Source organism: Diplotaxodon limnothrissa, linkage group LG11, assembly GCF_057381915.1.
Source record: "Diplotaxodon limnothrissa isolate DT_005_m linkage group LG11, D_limnothrissa_male_GT1.1, whole genome shotgun sequence".
In the NCBI taxonomy this organism is placed as follows: domain Eukaryota; kingdom Metazoa; phylum Chordata; class Actinopteri; order Cichliformes; family Cichlidae; genus Diplotaxodon; species Diplotaxodon limnothrissa.
In genome coordinates this window covers 8,924,042-8,946,144 of record NC_140606.1, presented here as the reverse complement: position 1 = coordinate 8,946,144, position 22,103 = coordinate 8,924,042, and the positions used below count along the sequence as shown (strand labels likewise).

General features: G+C 40.8%; 2 protein-coding genes across 2 annotated transcripts; both read left to right on the top strand.

Moving 5' to 3' along the window:
• Positions 1–1,003: 1,003 nt before the first annotated feature.
• Positions 1,004–8,286, top strand: LOC146622285 (protein LYRIC-like). The gene is made up of 13 exons (XM_085365029.1): positions 1,004–1,631; positions 1,855–1,974; positions 2,604–2,685; positions 3,016–3,189; positions 3,412–3,462; positions 3,598–3,735; positions 4,805–4,888; positions 4,989–5,057; positions 5,177–5,322; positions 5,808–5,924; positions 6,056–6,154; positions 6,280–6,406; positions 7,166–8,286. Exons 1-13 carry the CDS (start codon positions 1,302–1,304, stop codon positions 7,228–7,230), a joined length of 1,602 nt encoding a protein of 533 aa, XP_085221155.1. The 5' UTR covers positions 1,004–1,301; the 3' UTR covers positions 7,231–8,286.
• Positions 8,287–9,545: 1,259 nt separating this feature from the next.
• On the top strand, positions 9,546–20,581 carry LOC146622284 (lysosomal-associated transmembrane protein 4B-like). The gene is made up of 7 exons (XM_085365028.1): positions 9,546–9,668; positions 10,510–10,621; positions 12,517–12,590; positions 12,717–12,839; positions 12,939–13,037; positions 16,755–16,850; positions 20,501–20,581. The coding sequence occupies exons 1-7, from the start codon at positions 9,546–9,548 to the stop codon at positions 20,579–20,581; spliced, it is 708 nt and encodes a 235-aa protein (XP_085221154.1).
• The last annotated feature ends 1,522 nt before the right edge of the window (positions 20,582–22,103 follow it).

The following is a 22,103-nucleotide window of genomic DNA, read 5'->3' as shown; positions in this document are numbered from 1 at the left end:
TATACTAATATAATAAATGGGATTCTTTTTCTATGATTGTGTCATGAAATTCATCATCATTCCAGCAAGTTTTACATTTGATGCAATATGTTTATGTAGGTTCTCAGTCATCCAGGTCATGGTAGTCTAAGGGGCTGGACTTCTTTAATTTTCTTGAAGACATCTCACCTGTCATCCGAAAAGCTTCAGTTCTGAAACCAAATAGTGGAGTCACTTGGCTCATGTGAAAAAAATGTGCGGGTCATTATCATGACAAGGCGACCTTGCGTCGCCTTATCGTGTGACCTATTGAGATCACCTGATGCAAGATGTGAGTGGGGGTTGAGGCACCTGGGAACAGATCTCAAAACTGCATTGTAGGTGGCAGGCAGTTGATGTGCTAGCTAAGGCACCCCCCTCTGTTCAAAGATTAAAAACTTTAAACAAAGGTTAACTTATTTTTGTTTAACATTTTTCCTCTATTACTTTGTTGTTGTTGTTGTTGTTTTTCATTAAAATTTTTGTCCTTTTGATAATCTTTGTACAAGGGGGGTGGGGCAGGTCTGTGTTAAAGGCGTACTGGAAACATTTTTGAATCAAGAATTTTGACCAATCAGCATGGAGAAAGTTGTAGCCCTGCCTATTTCAACGGACCTGCAATAACCCGTTTTTTTTATTTCTTCCAATGATTTTATGTGCGGAAAAAAATAAAAAATAAAAACTCGTGAGCTGTTAATTTGACCAGAGACTTTTAGGTATCAACATCAGGATCTGTCATTTGTAGGACCAAGGCAACAAAAATATGATACAAAAGTGTATAGAAATAATACACCATGCACACAGTACGTGTGTGCAACTCTGTACTTGAAATAAAAAAAAACTATCAAAACAATTCAAGTTCATAATGTATTTTTTGATAAATAATCTAAGACAGCTATAACACGTAGCTGTAATTCACAACCCGGAAACTCAGGTTTACGACTGTCGTGAAGGCAGCGTGTCTCTCTTCCAGTCAGAACGGAGCCATATGAGGTGAACCTGCTTTACTCGCGCTCCTCACACTGGACTCATTGTGGTGGTCAGCTAACGGTAGCAAATTATCTTATGATGATATCAGTTAGCTAATTTGTTTAGCCACCGCAGCGCTTACAACATTTCGCTAGCTTGCTTGGCTGATCGGCTTGGCTGATGTTGCTGGCGGATGAATTCGTTGTTTTTCATAATGTCGAAATCGTTCCGTTATTTTTAGCTAGCACTGCATGCTAGCGCAGCTAATAGTGGTAAGCAAAGCGTGACTAATCGGTCTATCAGAAACCGGAGGAATGGAGCAGTGGCAGGACGCGGCCTCTCGGCAGGTCAGCCTGCTTACTGATCGTGTGAATGAACTGTTGTCCAGAGGTCTGGAGCTACTGCGCTCCGAACTCGGCGTGGATTTGGGGCTGAAGCCGGAGCTCATTCCGCCATGGATGATCCTTTTGCTGGCAGGTACTGGGCTGCTGCTGATGGTCGCTCTGTGGGCCTCAGTCTGTCGGGGTCTCTTCAAGAAGCGCCCTGTTATGAGCCATGCGGACGACGGAATTGAACTAAAGCGAACTGTCGGTAAACCCGTCAAATCCGAGGAACCGAAGAAAAAGAAAAAGAAAGCGGAAAAGGCACGTAAAATGAAGTCTGTTTTATTTCCAGCTTTTCCCTATACCGCTAGCAGGGCTAGCTGTCAGGCTAACGCCACGGTGACAACTAAATCTCATGTCATGGCTAAAACAAGCTTCAGGCTAGTGTTCTGTCCGGCTATGCCGTTAATGGTTGGCGTTTTATGCATAAGTAACAACGGTATAACTTGTAATGATACTCGTGAATTTTAAATGACCTTTCCAGAAATCTCAGCCAAACGGGAGAGCTATCGCTGAGCCACAGGAAGAAGCCATAGCGTCTGAAGAGATAGTGCCACATCACCAACCGCCCCCACCAGAAGTCAAGCCGGAGAAGGTTGCTGAGGTAATTTAAAATCGTGCCAGAATCACACTCTGTTAGGACTCAAACCAATTAATTTTTCTATTTTAATTTATCTACGATAATGCTTGTCTTTTGTAGCATTTTCTATCATTCGCGTTACTACTTTGACGTCTTCACTGAATGTAGTCAAGGAAAAAAAAAAAAAAAAAAGAACATTTTCGCCCTTTCACTCTTTAATGATGCAACCGGCCACTGGTGTTGGGTTACAGTCTTCAGCTGTCATATGCAGCACAAATGTGGAGATGTCCGCTTATCACAGCACATAGTGTCATCTTCTAAAGACCACAATATAAAAGTATTGGTGACCCGGAAGGTTCGGCAGTCAGACGTGGAATCACGCAGGAGATAAAGTAGTGCTCACGAAAAGTACATGTAGAAGATTTAGGTACAGTGGATGTAGTTTCACTTATAAATAGACGAGGCCTGAGCCTGCTGTGCAGCATGGTTCATTCAGCATGTGGTCGCGTTCCCCCTCCTTAATAAATCATATGTTCTGCATACTATCAACATCTTTCTGATTCTGTAAACTGTCATATAACCTTGTGTGTTTATGTCTTTGTCAAATATACTGGCTTTTGTTTGCAACTTTATGTCCGCTCTTTGTTTTCCAGGTGAAGAAGTCAAAGAAAAAGGCCAAACAGGCTGTGAAGGAGACCAAGACAGTGACTACAGATGGCAAAGAACCAGAAGAAGGTAAAATGTTCTGAGTCCTGTCATCATTTAGCTGTTTTCAAAGTGATACTCTGGTATTATCTGTGGTATTTGACTGTTTTAGTTTGTTTAGCTTACCTCATAAGGAAGACATACCCAGTGACCTGACCAGTGAACCACAAAGGGAATAATTAACAGCGTGGGTTTAGTTACATGCAATCGGTGTCTTAGTAAAATTCACTTAGCCTCAAGTCTACATCCAGTCCTTCGCCCTGCTTAATCTGTACCATTTTTTCCCCCTCACTAATCCTGTAATGAACTCCTGCAGTATTTTGTGACAAATTCTACACTGAACTTAGTGCTACCTTTCAGGCACATGGGAAACCAAGGTCAGCAACAAGGAGAAACGGGAGCAGCGCAAGAAGGATAAGAGTTCCAGCGATGGCTCAGCCAGCCCCGGTGGAGGGGGAACACCTGTGAGTGTTCCCACAGAGCAGCCCAAGGCCTCCACAGCCCCTGCACCTACCAACCAGAAGAAGAAAAAAGGTGGCTTTTTAAGTGTCCTTTCTGCATTTGAAGAGTTCTTTTTAAAGATCCTGTAGACAGTTGCACAAATGTTGTTTCTGTATACATTGTTGTTGCCTTTCGTTGGTCTCTCGTGGCCAAAACAGTCTATGAATACAGGCATTATGGGAATTTGAGTCTCGAGTGAGCTTTCTCAGAATTGTTTTTGCAGTGTTTTTTCTTGACCTTGCTCTTTATTCTCAGGAGAATCCACAAAAGTGAAGCCTGAGAAGGTGGAGGCTGTTGTCTCTAAAGGTAATTATCAGTATGAAATTGAGAAAGACATCACACATTGATATTAGTACGTACTAGAAGTAAATTACAGCAAAGTCTGGGTTGATGTGCCGCTAGCCTGTCAAGTGGAATCAAATGTTTCTCTCTTGGTATTAGTTAACAGCAACAATGCGGTGGAGGTGTCCTCTGCTGTACCTGATGTGCCGGTAAAGATTCCTGCTCAAACTGTTGCTCCCAAGACTGCCTCCTGTACCACCAGCAGGGAACCACCACTGTGGAAGACGGGGATTGATGGTACTTCTAAACTCTTCATTGTTGATCTTGACTTCTGTTAAGCATAGTGCTTTAAAATAATTATTACAATTAACTGGCTCGTTTAAAAAGTCACACATCTACAAAATATCCCCCATGGTGTATTCAGATCAAAAACAAAGCAAAGTTTTCACATGGTGCAGGTGCATACAAAGCAGGTGCAAAGACAAGTGTGAAAACATTTCATCTTTAGCAAACGATCTATAAATCGTTGAGTTTGAGACAGAACAAAGAAAGTGTAGGGCTTAGAGAAAAGGCTGGGAATTTGTAAAACTTCTTATAAATTCTGAAGATGGTGTTTGAACCTGATTCCAGTCTACTCTTTCTCCTTTTGGCTCCTGCTATATTGGGTTTTCCAAAAAACAATTAATTCTTCATTATTGTCCTGAACACATCTTTAGATTTGTTGTGTTTGGGAGAAAAAGAAACTATAAGTGTAATAGAGCTTCATATTAAAAATGGCTTACTGAATATTAACTCACCCTCAGTACCAACGGTACCAACTAGTCTGTTAGGGCACATTAGTCCTCATTCATAAAGTGCTTTACAAATCAGAACATTACAGCTGCCAGGTGGATTTTTCCCGTTTGAGTGTAACTGGTCAAACAACAGAGCCACTTACTGCTAAAGAGACAGAGTGAAAGTGGACAATATATCCTTGGTTTCGTAACATAAAACTCATTGTTGCTCCCAGGGAAAGCACAAAAGTGAACCCAGTCCTTATTTTCCCCTGAGTTATCGATTTTGTCACTAGTTAGCCAACATAAGCTAATGTAGGTCTATTAGCAACAACCAACCAACAACATGACATCACGTTCTGTACTAACAGAAGATAGTGCTATACATGTTTTTAAAAATTTACGCACAGACGGCGTTAAATCTGTTTTTGATAGGTTTTTGTCTAAAGTTTGACAGTAAAATTCTCTTGAATTATTATTTTTTATTACTTTAAATATACAGCTGCTTAAAGGCCCCATTCAGACAATTTAAAATCCCCAAGGTCAATGTTTTGAGCAGTGATGACACAACTTCTGTGAAATGTGTCTTTCAGAGGCGTGGACTGTGAGTAAAAGGGGAATGCCAACAACCCAGGTAAATCTGATGTCTTTACCGAGTCTGGGAATTGGTACTGCTGGTAAGTATACACTGCAGCAAAACTGAGTCCTGCCACTAGATGGCACTGTTTGTCTTGCCCAGATTTGGTTGTATTAACGCGGTAATTGTTGTCTCCATAGAGCCCAAGCCTGTGAACGACCTGCCGTGGATCAGTCAGCCCAGACTAGATGATGAGTGGTCTGGACTCAGTAAGTGCCATTTACTGGTTTTCTTTCACCGCACTGTTTAATTTTGATGTTGCTTGATGTCATCTCTGTTGTGGTACTCCTTCACGTTTATGTCTCGTGACACCCTTTTTGTCTCTCAGACGGTGGTTCTGTGGACACCAGTTCTGACTGGAACGCCCCCTCTGAAGCATGGGGCAACTATGAAGAGCCCACCCTCGAGCCTCCTCCAGCACAGGAGCAGCCCCTCCCTGAGCCAGCCAAGGTTAATCTGTTGATCGGAGTGGCAGTAAGTGTGGCCAAGCTCTGGACAAAAATAAGCATTATAGAAGTTTTAAAAATAACAACCCATTAACTAATGAGTCATCAGGGCTTAGACTCAATGAGCTGTCCTCGTTCTTTCTTTTGACTGTGACCCTGCAGCTCAGTGGCTCAACACAGTAGACTGAATAGACAACATAGTTTATCATATTATGGCGGCTGTTTGAAACCAGTATGTGGATGTGTACAGATCATATAGACTTCAAAGGCCTTTCTCATAGCGGACATTTTTCTACAGTATGACAAACACAGGTGTAATAAATGTTGCAGTGAATAGCAGTTTACTTAAATGTTGATGCGATGACATGTTGTCATGTGCTACTGTGCCTTGCTTCTGCCAACAGACAGTGGAAAAGTAAGGAATTACCAAAGCATTCCCATTTGCTCTAGAATTTCTAATATAGTGTCTGTTCCTGCGTTTTTAAGTCATGTTTTATCCTCATGGGTTCACAGGAGGATGGTGACGATGAGAAGGATAAGGGAGTGACCACTGCTGATGGAGCGGCTAAAACTAAAAAGAAGAAAAAGAAAAAGAAGAAGGCTGCTGAGGAGGGAGGAACAGCTGGTCAGGTAACAGCTTGTGAGCAAATGCACCGCTGAGTGTAGTAACCTTAAAAGGTGTAAAACAAAGAGTGGTGAGATGTTCATTCTCCTGGATATTTTTTTTTGTCTAAATTCCACTTGTTTGTTTGTTGGCTCAGGAGCCGGAGAAGGAAACTGCACCTGCAGCCTCGGTGAAGAAGCAGCCACCTGTTCAGGAGAACGCTGCTGCCGTCCAGCCTGTCAAAGCAGCTGTCGAGGTCAGTGGGCTGACGGGCAAGAAGGAATCAAAGATGATCTTGAAAAACGCGGCTATTCTGTTCTCTGACCCGTAGCCTTGCAGCTGTTTTTCGCTCTTAACTTGCTGTTTTCCCTTTCCTAACAGGTGAGAGCAGAGCGTCCAGTGAAAGACAACATATCCCAGAAATCCCCTGTCACACAAGTGCCACTGAAGCCAAATGAAGGAGAACCAACTGCCAAGCAGAACAACCTTCCTGCTCCGACACAACAAAGTAAGCGCTAAACACTGTCAGATGTGACACCAGAAGCTTGTGCATGCTGGTACTGAGGCATTTGGTGCAGCTAAATATGACTTTCCCAGTTGTCTAGTTGTTAACTCTGATTTACTTGTATTGGAGTATCAGATGCACATAAGCTGCATATTTTGAAGCATTTACAATTTCAGGTTCTGAGCAGTTTGGCAGCGTGCTATTAATGTAAAGCAAATTAATATAAAGCAAACTGAATCTCCTTCACTAACAAATCTGTATCCAAATCCAGATGTGGGTCTTAAAGCTTTTCTCCTTTACTTTTGTCTAAACCTTTTTTTTTTATGTTACTTTTTATACAAACAAAAAACAAGTAGATCCGTTGCTGAAGTTGGGACAACTATTGGTGTCCAGTGTCTCCAGTAATTATAACGTTGAAAAATGAGTACAATCACATTTTCTATAAACTTGTTACTCAAGTATCACGTTCATGTGACAATGCTGAAGTGTGTGTTTCAAGGTTAAGCTTGTTAATAATCTTAGGAAATTTAATCTGCAACAACTTGGATCATTTGCTCTTGATACTGTATGCTTTGATCAAGCTCTTTAAATCTGTGCTCAGCTCATTTCTATTACCCACGCCATCTTTTTCTGGGAATGATGGGTTAAAATTTTGTCAGTGGAAGTCAAACTCTTTTTCTCACCAGTGAATCAAACAGATGTGGGGTTATGCTCATTGAAAGAGATGTTTAAAGGTGTTCCTACCTTTGTGTGTTTCCACAGAAAAACCTGAGGAGAGCCAAGCGCCCAAACCAGCAAAGAAGAAGAAGGCGAGGAGAGAGACATGAGACGGAGTCCACTCTGCAGGCCTCTGTATGCAAGAGACTTGATACTCTGTTTATGCAACACCTTTGGTGGCAGGAACTCTGAACAAAGATCTTCTCGATGGACTCTACCTTGAAAACGTGTGGAAACCGAAACAACTTTTATACACATCCACGTGTCAGCAGGCGCATCGTTGAAAACTGAAACTAGATGCAGTGCAATCTAATGTAATGCGGTGTTGATGATTTTTAAGTATGCATTTGATACTGATTGTGTCTTCTAATTCCACTGAATCCAATAACTGAAGGAGCTGTATTGTAGTAATTAGACGTGTAGAAATTACTGATCATGTTTAGAAGTGTGTTATCATGGTGGCTGTCGAACGCAGAATTACTGTGTAGAGAATGCAAACGGTTGCATCAGGTTACACGACACTAGGCCTTCGCTTTGCTGTCCTTTTTTTTTTCTTTTTTCTTTTCTTAAATTGCTCTGATGTTTGTAAGCTGTGGCACCGGTGAAAAGAGCAGGAAGATCAAATGTTTGTGTCAGCGGTTTGGGCTCGACGGCACGTAAACATTTGTGACATGAAATGAGCTGTGAGCGTTGTGAGACCATGGAAAAGGGACTCATGAGCCGCACTGTATTTTTTATTTTACTTTTTTTTTTCCATGTAATTTTGAACACTTCATGGACACACTCTCCATCTGGTCTGTCCCCTGTCTGTTGTTGTACTGCAGTGTGTCGAGACAACAGTTTCCTTGCCGTGTTTACTGTCTGTGACTGCTCTTAGGAGCGCAGCCGCGTGGGAGCCTCTGATCGTACACGTGTCACGGCAGTGTCATCAACCTCCTCATGATTTTCCACCAGTGAGTGATTCCGAAGTCTTCAGAACCTTTTGTAAAACCTGTTTGTAACAAAAGAAAAGCTTAAGCCATATGTAAAAAGACTAAATAAAGGCCAGTTTTTCTACATTTGGGCTTCTTCATAGCACAGTGTGGATTGTCCCATCACTCTGAGAAACAGTGTTACTGCTGTTGAGCTCAGGCCTCAGGCCTGCAACCTCACCTTTAGAAGATTCACTTTATGTGGAAGTGGGAAAATAAAAGTGGACTTGCAAGGATCAAAAGTAGCCAGGTTTCTCCTTAATAATAATGGACTGCATTTATAGAGCGCTTTTCGGGACCCTCAAAGCGCTTTACAATTCTACTATTCATTCACTCTCACACACTGGTGGAGGCAGCTACAGCTGCCCTGGGGCAGACTGACAGAAGCGAGGCTGCCATATCGCGCCATCGGCCCCTCTGGCCATCACCAGTAGGCGGTAGGTGAAGTGTCTTGCCCAAGGACACAATGACCGAGACTGTCCGAGCCGGGGCTCGAACCGGCAACCTTCCGATTACAAGACGAACTGCCAACTCTTGAGCCACGATCGCCCTTGCATAAGGCAGTGGTGCTTTTTAAAGACGCGACCAGTAACTTTCAGATTAAAGTACTTATTTTAATCCCCGGCTGTATAACTTTATGGAAATGACGGGTTACATCATCGGATTTGATCCGATCTAATCTGTCACACGCTCCAGTGTTTATCATCCTCAGGACGAGTAAATGCATCCTTCTGCAGCGGATCGGCAAAGCTGATCAGACTATAACCGGAAGCATCGGGATCCTTTTCTTTTCAAAATAGTAGCATGCTCAAGTTGTCATTCGGGTAGTGTGCAGAAAAGAGGAGGAAAAAGTTTTATACGACTGATTTCACAAGCACACATTAGCCTGCCATTTGATGACTTTGACAAATTGAATTTGGTCCGCTTGATTTGATTACTCATCAAACTAATCTTATTTTACTAATCTGGAACTATTTGCTCCGTATGTCATCGTTATCATTACAAAATGTACATCAAATCACATCCATGTTAAAATATGTGACACACATATTGGGCGGGACAGAGTTTGTCTTCCTTTAAAATAATGTAAATGTCTCACACTGGCTTAACGCAGTGAAGAACAATGAATTGAAATTACTGAATCCGTAGATTAAGGAAAATAAATGGTGATGTATTTGCTAAATACATCAGTATTTGCAATATTGCTGTAATAAAGCAATAAATATTCACCTTAAAGAGCACAGTGAGACCGCTGGTGTTTAATTTTGAAAAAACGGAAGTCGTGATTTTAACTGTGACGCGGGCTTGTCGCGTTCTGGTCCGCTAAGCTGCTCACCGTGATAAGTACCGGACGGGTCAGGGGCAGTCAGAGCCTGTTCGTCAACTCTTGCTCGGTGAAGACGTCGATAGGACAGCGGGGACTCTTCCTTCACATACACCGACACCGTTTGTAAATGCCTGCAGACACACAAAAGATGATGATGACGGCCTCTCCGTGGGACCGCTGGTACTCCACGCGCTGCTGCCTGTGTTGCCATGTCCGCACGGGAACCATCATCCTGGGGGTCTGGTACATGGTGAGCATCGCCTAACTCTGTCACTCACTGCATGCGTGTAGACTTCAAGAAACAGCAGAGCCAGAGACAACATGATATGAGCACAGGATTTAAGAGTATATAATCTGTCATTTAAAATCATTTCACGTCAGACTTGATCTGTACTTGCCTTTTTGATATTTATATAGCTGGAATCAAAATATAAAGATGACATTGTTTTAAATTACTTTATCCAAACTTTTATTTGTAAATACAGGATTATTGATAATACTTAATTTAAGAAATTACTTATAGTATAGACACTTTAATCAAGTATTTTAAAATTGATTAATGAAACAATTCTGTCTTTTCTGTGTTGTGGCACTAAGCTCTTGTGGAGCATGTCTGTGAATTAATGCTGGTGTAGTTGAGTATATCAGACTGACTAAACCAAACACCACATGTGGAAAAAGCTTCTCTCTGCTCCCTATGAATAAATAAGCAGTGGGCCTCTTCAGGTAGGGTTTTGTGTCAGGCTGCCAATTGACTGTGGAGAATTTTCCATTACACTCACCTGATCAATGGGGATGTATGAGTCACCTGAATAATGAGAGGTGCTGGCCAGAGCAAAACAAAGACTTCTACTGTAGGTACTTCATTTAACATAGCTGCACTGTCTCCACGCCAAGACTTAAGAATTTAAGGACGGTTACTGGCTGCAGTCTGTGATGATAAAAAGTTAAGTAATGTAAAGAGCACTAACAGACACTGCTCTGCAGATTATTAATTATGTGTGGAATGTCAGGTGAAGAGGTTTACATTTCTGGTGCGCCATCTGTGCATACTGTTGCCTTCATCTGTCCATATGTTCTCTGTCCCTAAGCTCATCAATGCTGTGGTGTTACTCATCCTGCTCACTGCCCTCAACGATCCTGAGCAGTACCACTTGACCAGTGCAGAGTTGGCTAATGACCTGGATGTCATGGATGATGCCAGTAAGTAGTGTTTTGCAGTAAATGTATCATAAGTTGTCTCTAAGAGTTATGAAGTAGATTATTGTTAGGAGTTTTTACATCCATGTATCTTTTTGTATACGAGGGTTAAATCTTGATGGAGATTTGCTAGAAAACCCAGTGGGCTCTGTGGTGTTTTTCTTAAACTCTTGCGTGTAGGTAGATCCGTCATGTAACTAATGGAATAATTTACTGTGTTATTATAAGGACCTCAGACATTGTCTAAAGTGACAGTCTTCATTTCTGTATAAGTAAAAACACCCAAAGCCACAGCCTCCCAAAAACCCAATGTCCATCTGTGCAGAGCATTTGAAAAGCCTTCTTAACACACCAGGTGCGTGCTGGAACAGTCTGACCAGGGGTGACTCACAGCACATGGTGCTGGTAGTCTCTGATTGGGAACGACTATTGTCCCAGTTCCAGAGGATGAGCGTTGTCCTGTGACCCATTAGTACATGCTGGACCAGCCGGTGCCACTGCAGTTTTACAATCACATGCATAGAATGTTCAGATTTCTGAGGTTTATAAGTATCAGTTCACTCAGTAACATGCACTGACGCTTGCTTTTGTGCAATAACAGTAAACATCTTTTGTTTTAATCTTTTCTTAGTAAAATAATTCTCCCCTGAGAAAAACAACATCATTATCCTTAGGGCTTTGACTCTAGATGAGAAGAAAGCTACTGGTTCCATTTGTTTTTTTTCAGCGTGTAACTGGAGTTGAAGGGGAATTACCGTAGCTCATTAGCTTATTATAAACACACTGAAGCTAACAACTAGCTTGTCACATTTTAATGTTTTTTAGGCCAAATTAAACACGAGGTATATGATATAAATATTGAGCTTTTGTGATAGATTTTAAGCTCAAATTTTCTGGTTAGCTATAATCTACCAAACAGAATCAATGTTTGGGTATATTTATAAATGTTGGGGGAAGAAAGACAAGCTAGTCTTTCTGCTAGCTAACCTTCGTTTAGCCACATTTTTATGTTTTGTGGTGGCACTTAAAGACAAGATATAACATGCTAATGGATGAGCTTTATACTTGTTGCTATATCGATTTGGGGCACAGTTTCCTGGCTTCCAGTCATTATACAACAAAATATTATTATATTCTGAAATTATGTGTAAAATGTATAATAGCTTAAGCATTCACCACCAAATAGCAAGAAGGGAAGGTTAGCAACAAGCCTGTGAACATAATGGAGAATTCAGCTGTTGCCAGATATTTTACTCATTAGCTGGTAAAATAAAACAAAAAGGGGTGAACATCACCAGGCGGCAAAATTGTTTCTGCTGCCCCAGATGGCATAAAATCAAAAAGCTTTTTATGCTGGTATTTTGCCATTTACCTGAATTAGATTCTGGGAATAAAGTGTCACACTTCTGAGTTGTCTTTTTTCTTTTTTTAAACCACAAATCTGATCCATCCTGTGACTCAGAGCTGTGAAACACTGATTGTCAGGTCATTATTAAAAGAATATGGAAAATAATGGGTCAGGCAGGAAAAAAAAGTGGCGTTTCATTGAAGTGACTATTATTTCCCTGTAGTGCCACTTTTATTTTAAGGTTGCTCGGCCCTGCGCTTATGTAACAGAATGATTAGTTCTGTTCTGTTGAGTTGATTTCAGGTCAGGCTGACACGATGTGTATCCCAGAGCAGAGGTTAAATCCTTTTCTAGTTGACAGATGCATCATGCCATTGTTTTCTTCTGCTCTCCATTTGTGGTCCCTTGATGACACCATGTTCTAAACATTTTCATAAATGTAATTCAGGATTGATTGCGCCACAGCCAATGTGACTACAGCCTGAATTAAATAGAAAGCAAAGATCTGTACAGCTTTTTTGAATTTCTACCTTTTCTCCTGTTGCTTCAGACATGTGCATCGCCTCAGCGATCTCTCTGCTGATGATACTTATCTGTGGGATGGCAACATATGGTGCCTACAAGGTAAAAAAACATTTATTTTACTCTCATAATTGTATTTCACGTGTTGCTGTTTCCCTGTTGATTCTCTGCTCTTTGATAAATAAGCCATTGTGTCCCAAATATCTAACGTTAAGGTCTTTATTTCAGTTACGTCCCGCCTGGATCATCCCTTTTTTCTGCTACCAAATATTTGACTTTGCCCTTAACACCTTGGTGGCTGTTAGCATCGTAGTTTACCCAAACACCATTCAGGATTACCTGCAGCAACTGGTGAGAAACATCTGATATATGTATATATTTATTTTACTCATCATTTATAATTTGACATGAAATGAAAACATCACTGCTGTCTTTCTGATTCCTCCTCAGCCTGAGAACTTTCCCTACAAAGAGGAAGTTGCTGCTCTCAGTAACGTGTGCTTGGTCGTCATCGTGCTGCTCTTCATCGGCTGTATTCTCGGCTTTAAGGTAAAGTTTTCTGCGCCCAGTTTACATATTTGTCTCATATGCTTAGCAGCACCTAGAAATGTTTCCTGGTCTGCTGACAATATTATGCAACCTTGTTACACAGGCTGTTGCCTTTTTACGTAACCCTCTGTTCACATGTGGCTCTGTGATGTGACTGAAGTGAGGTGGAAATTGATTAGCTTTCACTGGTTCTAGGTAAAGTAGAGCCCAGGAATGAATCTTGAAAGCGTGCTGTGGATAAAACCTCGCTCCAAAAAAGCCGAGAAGCTGTGTAAAAACTCAGAATGCAATGATTTGCAAACCTTCAAAACAACATGTCAAATGTTGACACTTTAGACATTTTGTATTGTTTTGACTGTGCTCGTTTTCAGTGTCTGGACACCTTTTTGTTTTACACCACTCTGTAAGTGCTTCCCACTCCTTGTTGTGGGATTTGAGATGCTCAACAGTTTGAAGCCTCCTTTGTTGTATTTTGTGTCAAATGTTTTCAGTGAGTAATGTGTCTGGACTCTCAGTAGGCCAATATGGCCCCTAACTCTGGACTCTTATTGTTCCAAACTTTGTTTGTCATCCAGTATTAATGATGCCCTCACATAATATGTGCACCAATGGACCTCCATTCGATTGCATATGCTAGCTTTTGAACTTTATTATAATAAGCTAGCTGTTCTCTTCATTCTGACGGAGGATTTAGACATTTTGAAAGCTCCAAAAAGAATTTTAGCTTCTGGTTCATCAGACCACAGTCTCAGTCCAGCCTGACTGAGATCGGGCCCAAAAATGGGATCCCGTTAGGACTCAGGCACTGATGGCAAAAAACTGTAATCAGGCAGATTTTCCAGATTCTCTTTTAAGTATATTATTTTGAATTTGCTCATGCAGTCCTGCCCCTGTCTCAAATGTTTAGAAAAATGTTGCTGGTTCATTTTATACATGATCCCAACAGTTGTTGGAAATGGGACTGTATTTTTCACAGCAGACATATTTGATTTATCACAGCAGGAAAAGCGGAGAGCACAATACCAGAACCCCAAAGCAGCTACACTGAATTCAGACACCATTTCTTTTATTATTTATATGTCAAAGTGAGAAGGAAGAAGTGTAGTACTATACTTGTAATATAAGGTTTACTCTCAGCTTTCCTTCTGAAAGATTTAAAGTCAGAGTCGGGTGTAGGAGTGTACATATGTGTAGTCTCAAAATTATATTACAGTGTTTCTAGGAAATTTGTGATGATGGTATTTATGACAACACAGAAGAAAGGCTGAACAATGTGGTGACTGCAGTGAAAAAAACACAAGGAGGCATGTTTAATGTTTCTTTTCCAATGAGCTTTGGTTATTTATGCAATGTAAAGTATGAATTATTCCCACGAGGTGCCAGCAGCTACAGTGGTGACACAGCATAACTCATATATACAGTGCTGTGAAAAAATATTTGTCCCCTTACTGATTTCTTAGTTTTTTGCATATTTGTCACATTCAAGCAAATTTGAATGTTAGATGAAGATAACCTGAGTAAACACAAAATGCAGTTTTTCATTCATGATTTCATTTATTAAGGGGAAAGACCTATCCAACCCGACCCGGTGCTGCGTGAAAAAGTAATTCTCCCCCTGTTAAATCAGTTTTTTGGAAAGGAGTTCACTTTCACTAGCTGCACCCAGGCCTGATTACTGCCATAGCCGATAAATCAAGAAATTGGGCCGTTTTAAACCTGTAGCGGTGAAACAAGTTTGTTTTTTCAACCAGGAGCAGGAAGAGTTTTCTTGCATGTTTTGCAGAGTTTGATGAAGGTTGTTGAAGTAGCTCACTTTTTACTAAATCATCATTGGCTGACATACGGCTCTCGCTCCAGAAGGTTCTGGGCTTGTCGTGTTGTTGTGCCTAAACGTAAACTCTTTGCTTTGCAATCTCATTGACGCTGCAATATTTTTTTTATCATGTAAAACTGTATACCGATATAATCGACCAGCCCTAGGGACGAGTTACTTCCTCTTTTTTTATTAATTTTTTTCAGCCACACTATTAAAGTGGCTCTTTGAGGGTCAGTGTGTTCTGATACTCAATTACTGAACACTGTTTAGTAAAATTAAGCAAACATTTATGGTTCCAAGGCAACCAATTACTTCCTTGCATCATCTAAGTTGGCCTGTGCCATGCACACTAAGTGTGTTTGCAGTAGCAAACTCCTTATTTATCCAAGTGTGTCCCTGGGAGCTCTAGAATAAACCTCTTAATGGTCACTTGGGCAGTGTGGCAGTTGGAAATGTGCACAAAACAAGCAGGCACTTGGCCACTTGCAAAGTGTGGGCGCACCCGTTAAATCCTGTGGAGTTGAGCTGTTAATGAACTTCGGACGGAATCAGGTCAGGCCATTGTCCAAAGCTGACATTTCTCACTTTAAGCACATAGGAGGGGCAAGCTAGGTCACCTTAGGTGAGCGTGCTGCCTGGGTAGAGCTTGCACGAGGTGTCACACAAGATGCTCATATGCTCACTGTGAGTTCACTGCACATTCACCAGCCTTATTCTTACATGGGTGCAGTTGGACATCGCACAGGCTTTGTACTTGAGAGCAGGTTAAAGATAGTTTAATTTGTGGTCCAGATGCAGTTGATGTTTGTGCTCTGACATAAACCTGTGTAAGGTAAAGGGCGCTTTAGCGTCAGTGCAATATTTAGCCTCTTAAAAAAAGTTGCAAAGTACTTTAAAAAGCCATGAAGACATAAGAAAAATCCTAAAAAATAACTTGTTTGTATTATGTATCTAAAGCCAGTAATCCTGTCAGATAGTTGCTGTGATTCTGCTTAAAACCAAAACATTTGTAGTCTTTAACAACAAAAAGTTAACCCTGAGATAAACTGAGATAAAATAAACTGTAACGGTTAATAGAAGCTCATATGTTTCATACTATAGTCGATCAGGGCCTTTTTAGATTGCAAACCCCATGTAATTACCCCAAATCCATCTTTTTAATCAGCGCCACTGTCTGAATAATTTCTGATTCAAATAACTGGATTTGCACAATCAGCATCATTATCACACTGTCAGCATGGTTTTGCAGTGGACCATGAAGTAAATTAAGCGATTGCTGCACCTTCCTGTGGAGGTTGTTTGAATAACAGAGCTGTCAGAGCATTAGGGCTGATACTTAATTGGTTCTTATGGTAAGAATGTTTGAGAGCTCAGCCTGGCTTTGGTTCCTGCTAGCGGATGGATGTAGCAGATGGTGTTGTGTTTGGCCGAGGCATTTCAGTAGCAAGCCGCCTGCTGAGAGCCAGATGATTTCTGGATGACAGAGAACAACAGGAACTTGCTACTATAAAGAGACGTCTAATCGTCAGACAGATTCTGCAAACACAATCTGAATCTAAAGAAGAGCGAGAGTTTATTTAGAATAACAACAATTTTACTCCAGCCTTACATTCTGGTGACAGTGATGCCATCTGTGTCAGTAGGTGTGCAGAAAACTTACTTTTACACCGCAGCTTCTCTGGGGGCAAGATGACCCAGTTATATCTGGAACACCTTGGAAAATTCATTTGCATAGTAACGAGGAGAAGCTGCTTGACTTAAAGCTTTAATACAAGCATCCACTGAGCCGTGCTACCAACGGGGCTGATAATAATTTGTCTATGATTTGTTATTTACCATAACTGTGTTACGTAGTCCATGTGTCTAACATGTGTTTATGTTTTCTTTCTTCCCATTCTCAGGCATACCTGATAGCATGCGTGTGGAACTGCTACAGATATGTGAGCGGACGGGGCAGTTCTGAAATCCTGCTGTACGTCACGACCAATGACACCACCGTAAGTACTGAGAACAACGCTGACTTCTTTGTTTAAATGATAAGACTGGTGATGTCATGATATCATGTCCGTTCAGGACTTTTCCATGCATATTGGTAGCATTTAGCATCAAGCCCACTTTTTCCAGTTGTACTTGTAACAGTTTGCGACAAATGCAGTGGTCTGTTTGGCATTTGTTTGGAACTATTTTCAACAGGAAATTAATATATATTTGGCACTCCAAACATTTTCACAGCAACAGCAGCACACTTTCTGTGGGACTGAGCCAGAGTAAATGATTGTGTGTGCTAATTAAGGTCATAAAACACAACGTTATGTGTTTTTCTCAATGGGTTTTAGCCAACACTGAACTTCTACAGCACAGAAGAATGAAATAAATCAGACTAGCAGAAGAAAAAAGTATTTTTTTTAGCAGCACTTTATTTTGCTGTCAGACCACCTGTGCAAATGTTTCCAGTGAGCTGCTACAAACGCCTGTGTGCAGAGCTCGCCAGACATGTGAGGGTTCTCGCTTCAACACTAATAATGCACTCATTCCTCACGTGCAGTGTACAGCTGTCCAAATACTTGTAATTTACAAGTCAGCAGTTATTAATGTATGACAAATAAGAATAAACTTATACAAATATAAGTATAATATATTATACTCAAAGTCCATTAAACCCTCTTTCATGTCTAAATCATCATTTAGGGAACTAACATTAAACAGTTTCTGATCTTTGCTGTTTTTCTGCATTTTCCAAGAAGTAGAAAAGCAGCTTCTGTGCAATCCAGACTGCAGGTCACGTTTGGATCGTCTGCGTAGGTTTCCTCTGCTCAGGCCAGTCTGGCAGCCATAAAGTCACTATGTTGATGAGAGAAAGAACATTTAAAGCTGTGCTGTAGTAGCGCGTAGTTTTACAGAAGCTACAGTAGCATGGATGAATGGACAGACTTGGAAAGAGAGACGAGGATCCATGCTGGTGAAGTCATTAGATGGGTACAGTAAGCTCTTTTTAGGGCCTCATGTTGGTGTCTTATTGACCGGACCTGGCTCTCAGTTCACTGTTACCCCACTGCCCACACAGCTAACTGCTTGACTCTGACAGAGGGGAGAAGACTAATGGAGCTATAGAAACACTAATGACTATTTTGACTATTGCAAAACGTGGTTTTCGGTCTGAACACATAAGGAGCTGCCAGTAACTGGCCCCATCAGGACTGATATTTGACCTTGCAATATATTGGGTTTCACAAGTATTTTGACAAAACCTGTGCTCCCAGTCTGCAACTTAAGACCCCTCAGGGCGTAACACTGCACACAATTTAAAACAGCACCTGATGGTCTACGCGCTGTAGTTCCACTCGCTCCTGATGTGTAAAACACGTGGGCTGTAAAGAGAGACCCAGGAGGCAACTTTCCAGCTGACTGACATCATCAGTGAGGAGTGCCAGAATATCAGCAGCCATTTATTTCCTAACATCAGCCTCACGTCTGCAGGGATGCTTTTTCAATTAGAGCTAGCCATATTTAATGGAAGCTCCCCCACATACCACAGCCGGGTTTGTGGCTTTTGGTTAGCAGCTTGCATGGTGTTACATCAATTATATGATGGTTAGGTCTAGATGGTCCACTAATGCATTGCATGTGAACTGTATTCTTGGGCATAAAGAAAAGTAATTGACACCTACACACAGGTGCTTTATTGGAACAATAAATAAATGCATCATAGAAGAAAGCATGCTTAATTTCTCTTCATGGAGTTGGTGTGGGTGTTGACTCTTGCTTGGCCCCACTCCCCACAGATCACGGTGTCGTTCAGGCATGGCACACATGCAGTTCTTGATGGTGGTTACTGGGATTACAGTAACAGACTGGGGATTTATTAGCTAGAATGGAATAGCAACTGTTAGATTTGATCCACTGTGTATCCATAGATGCTTTCCAATACACACACAATGCAGCAGAAGATTTATTATACCCCAATATTGCCATAGTGATTCCTGTGCTGCTTGCTTCCGGTTGTAATCTTGACTCCTGTGTTTCCCTCTCTGTCAGTTTGCTTCCTATTTTATTATTTTGGGCTTAGCGTCCTTATATTCCTTTCTCTTTATTTTAGCACCCTCCCTTTCTGCAGCTCACAATTGTCTCAGTTGAATCCACCTGTACCTTCTTTCTCCTTTCCCTTAAATTATATATGGTGTGTTTTGTTTCCATTGAATTACTTTGTTTTCGCCGACTGTTGTGCTGGCTCTCCTGCACTCGGTCAATTCTTTTTTATTTATAATCTAATGCACCAGATGTGACCAGATGCAATGCACTGTTCTTTTTCTGGACAACAGATGATGTCACATGTGTCACAGCAGGGCACAGACAGATGATTGAAGTTGTGTAGTAACCTTAAAGTTCATGATATGCATACCACATGCTACAGTATGCACTTTAAAACGATTTCAGTATGTGCTGAAACTCTTTAAAATGATCTAATATATGCAAGTACAGGCCTAAAGGAAGTTATTGATTACTTAATATCCCACATATTTATTTCAACATCATTAAAGTTTATTGTCACAAAGGCAAGACTGTACCCTCATTGACTCATTGTTAAATACTTAATACCACATGCCGGTCAAACACATAGCGTTGTTGAGGAAGCCCACATTTCTGTTGTGAGAATGAGTGCTGGAATGCTGAAAGAAATCTTTCAGATCCAGGAAAACATTATACAGCCTTAAAATTCATCAGGTTTTTTTTTTAAGTTCCTTCATGGTGGGACCTCAATTCTGGCTTTTTCATATCACATAACGGGACTCAGCATTGAGTGGAGACATCAGTCCAGCTAAGACTGTGCCTTATGTGATGCATATAGACAACCATTAGCCAAATTTATTTTGGAACTCCCCACTTATCCTACTTTTACTTTTGGTGTAGGGGATGAATAATAAAAGATGAACAAGTAGATCTGTCCTCTCTAGTTATCTGTATACAGCTCTAAACTAAATCTGGCTGCTGACAGATGCTTTTGATTTTCACGTGGCACAATTTTAGGACACTTGCTTCATGTACTACATTTCCTTCCTGATATAATAGTAATAGTATTTCAGTAGTAGATTTAAAAAAAAATTTTTTTTACATAAAATAACAGGGAAAAGTCCTGCAAATAAATTCAAAAATGAGCATGGGAAGCTTGATGGCTACTACATGTTAGCACTGCTGTTGTAAGCATGGTAGGTCAAAGCCGCACTGTGCTGAAGTACAGCCTGCTGCTTGCATGCCTTTTTTTCTTATGTATGACATTTATTTTAATATTTTGTCTAAGAAGGCTTCCAATCAACCGCTCCAACTGCTTATGTAATGTGCAGTGCAAATAAGACTGGTCATCTTGCCATACTTGCATTTTACATGTTATATAATCATATTTAACTGCAGCCCTGCAGTTTAGCCTATTTTATTGGGGAATCAGACTGATTTCTGTGCAAGCTGTTCTCTCTGGGCTTACAAATATTTCACTTAATCCAAAATAAATTTTTAATATTTCATTTTTTTCTGTTTCAAGTTACATCAAAAGTGATGTAATATTATGCAACTTTACCAAAGACATGTTCATATTGATCAGACTGATTTTCATGGTGTTTATTCTGAGTCATGTCCTCATTTCTTTGTCTTCCAGGTGCTGTTACCTCCTTATGATGACAGTGTCAGTGTCCCTCCCAAGCAGGCTCCTCCACCTTACACCACTGTTACAGCATGAAAACATTCCCGGGATCCTGCCGACTGCTGTTGATAAAAGCACAGCAGAATTGATGCACCACACTGCCTCTCCACTGTACAGTATATTTCTGGATATATTGTAGCTACACACACATTACCGTTCTCTTAATGCATTCACACGCATATGTACAAAAACACCTTGGACAGATATACAGACACACACCACCGTGACCTCTCATCCCTTCCTGTTATTTACTTATTCTTATGTATTTCTCTCCTGTAGCTCTCTGTGTATCTCTGTGTCTTAGTATTCATCCAGAAACGATGTGCACTTTTATGCATTTGAAGCGAAACAAGACAAAAGCACTAGAAAGTTCGATAGATGATATATATTTTTATTAATTCTATTTATGCTCTCTGTGTCTGTAATCGTATTCTGTGGGTCCTACCTTTTCACAAACATATTTAACTTGTGCAGAAATGCAAAAAACCCAACGTATGGCTCACATTAACGAGTGAGGAGCCGTTGCGTGTTTCCTGTTTGTCTCGTCTGAGCTCGTGATCAGGGTTGGATTGCCTTCATTCATAGCTTTCTCTCTCATGGGGTGCACTTCATGGAGCCACGTGTGAAGTGTCACCTTGACGGGAAGTTTCCCAAAGAAATGCACCTGCCTGTGTTCTGACATGATCAAGGAGCAACCTAGTGTATATCAAACATATCAGCGTATTCTACCACAGACATAATCACGGTCTCGTGTTCTAGAAATCAGGAGTGTTGATTTGCGTTGACTGATATTCATAACTTTCTAATGTAATTGTGTCTTTCTACTGATTGATGACAAATGTCTTGGATTGCTGTTTATCTAGAAGCACTGATCTGGAATCAGCTTGCTCTTTGAAGTCACTATAAGTTGGTTGCTGGACAGAGGACTCGGAGCCCAATAAATATGGACTGTGGTTGTGTTTTTTCAGTTAAGCCTAATGGGAGCTTTCTTGTCTGTGTAAACATTACACAAGTCTGTTCCACCAGATGGAGTTACTGGCAAACCACTCGTCCCTGGACACAAAATGTCCTGCAAGGACTCAAATGTCAAACCTTCTGTATGGAAAACAAAGATGTGACATATATTTATCTATTAAAATCCAATTTCACTGATAGATGTTGTGTGTTTTATTTTGTCAAACATGTATATGAACTTGAGCAGACATGTTTCAAGGGTCAAATGGAGCTCAGTGTGTGTGTGTGTGTGTTTGCAGGAATTATTTAAATTAATCTGGTTAGGGTTTTTTTTTCTGCTATTAAGAGTTAAGCTCTAGCTTAAATGGAAGATGTGATGTCGAAAAATATATTTGGTCACTGAAGTGAGCAGTGACTGTATAGTCTAAGGAGCTTGGAAAGAAAAGCGTCTGGAGTTCTTTAAGTTTCCTTGAAGACGTTTCACCTCTCATCTGAGAAGCTTCTTCAGTTCTAAGAGCAACTAGTGGAGAGTCCCAGATTATAAGCCCTATGGGAGTGTCCCCAAGAGGGTCATGTGATTTATTGAGGTCAAATGGACCTCAAT

What these genes read in the sequence shown, in the direction of transcription:
- LOC146622285 (XM_085365029.1), top strand. Translation starts at nt 1,302, where the DNA reads ATGGAGCAGTGGCAGGACGCGGCCTCTCGGCAGGTCAGCCTGCTTACT. An exon ending in CAACCAGAAGAAGAAAAAAG is followed by an intron (nt 3,190 to 3,411) that starts GTGGCTTTTTAA and finishes CTTTATTCTCAG; the next exon opens with GAGAATCCACAAAAGTGAAG. An exon ending in ATCTGTTGATCGGAGTGGCA is followed by an intron (nt 5,323 to 5,807) that starts GTAAGTGTGGCC and finishes ATGGGTTCACAG; the next exon opens with GAGGATGGTGACGATGAGAA.
- LOC146622284 (XM_085365028.1), top strand. Translation starts at nt 9,546, where the DNA reads ATGCCTGCAGACACACAAAAGATGATGATGACGGCCTCTCCGTGGGAC. An exon ending in TCCTGGGGGTCTGGTACATG is followed by an intron (nt 9,669 to 10,509) that starts GTGAGCATCGCC and finishes TCTGTCCCTAAG; the next exon opens with CTCATCAATGCTGTGGTGTT. An exon ending in AGGATTACCTGCAGCAACTG is followed by an intron (nt 12,840 to 12,938) that starts GTGAGAAACATC and finishes ATTCCTCCTCAG; the next exon opens with CCTGAGAACTTTCCCTACAA.